Raw genomic sequence first — 371 nt, forward strand, 5'->3', positions numbered from 1 at the left:
TGGCCCCATATTATATTGACCCCAAATTATATTGATCCCAAATTATATTGACCCCAAATTATACTGACCCCATATTATAATGACCCCATATAATATTGATCCCAAATTATATTGACCCCAAATTACATAGGAGCAGAAAACAGCCCAAAAACCCTAAATTTCACCCAAAATAAAAGCCCCAAAAATGGGGTTTTTTAACTTACTCCGGGGGGTTGATCCCGGCTGAACATCCCCCACGTGTTCCAGTTCATATCGCGGTGATACTGAGTGTGTTCGGTCTCCCCGAACCCATAGAGATAAAGGGACGGGAGACGGGTGGAAATCTGGATGAACATGTCGCTGAAGGTGAAGGTGGGAAGAACCGAGTCCCA

General features: G+C 43.9%; 1 protein-coding gene across 1 annotated transcript in view; it reads right to left on the reverse strand.

Moving 5' to 3' along the window:
* The window catches only part of LOC107307407 (maltase-glucoamylase, intestinal-like), a 78,514-nt gene that overhangs the window by 50,002 nt on the left and 28,141 nt on the right, over positions 1-371 (reverse strand). The window contains exon 13 of the mRNA XM_032441806.1: positions 204-371. This exon is cut by the window's right edge and continues 1 nt beyond it. Within this exon, the coding sequence (XP_032297697.1) occupies positions 204-371 (168 nt within the window). The remainder of the gene's footprint in view (positions 1-203) is intronic.

The sequence above is a fragment of the Coturnix japonica genome, unplaced genomic scaffold (genome assembly GCF_001577835.2).
Source record: "Coturnix japonica isolate 7356 unplaced genomic scaffold, Coturnix japonica 2.1 chrUnrandom587, whole genome shotgun sequence".
NCBI lineage: Eukaryota > Metazoa > Chordata > Aves > Galliformes > Phasianidae > Coturnix > Coturnix japonica.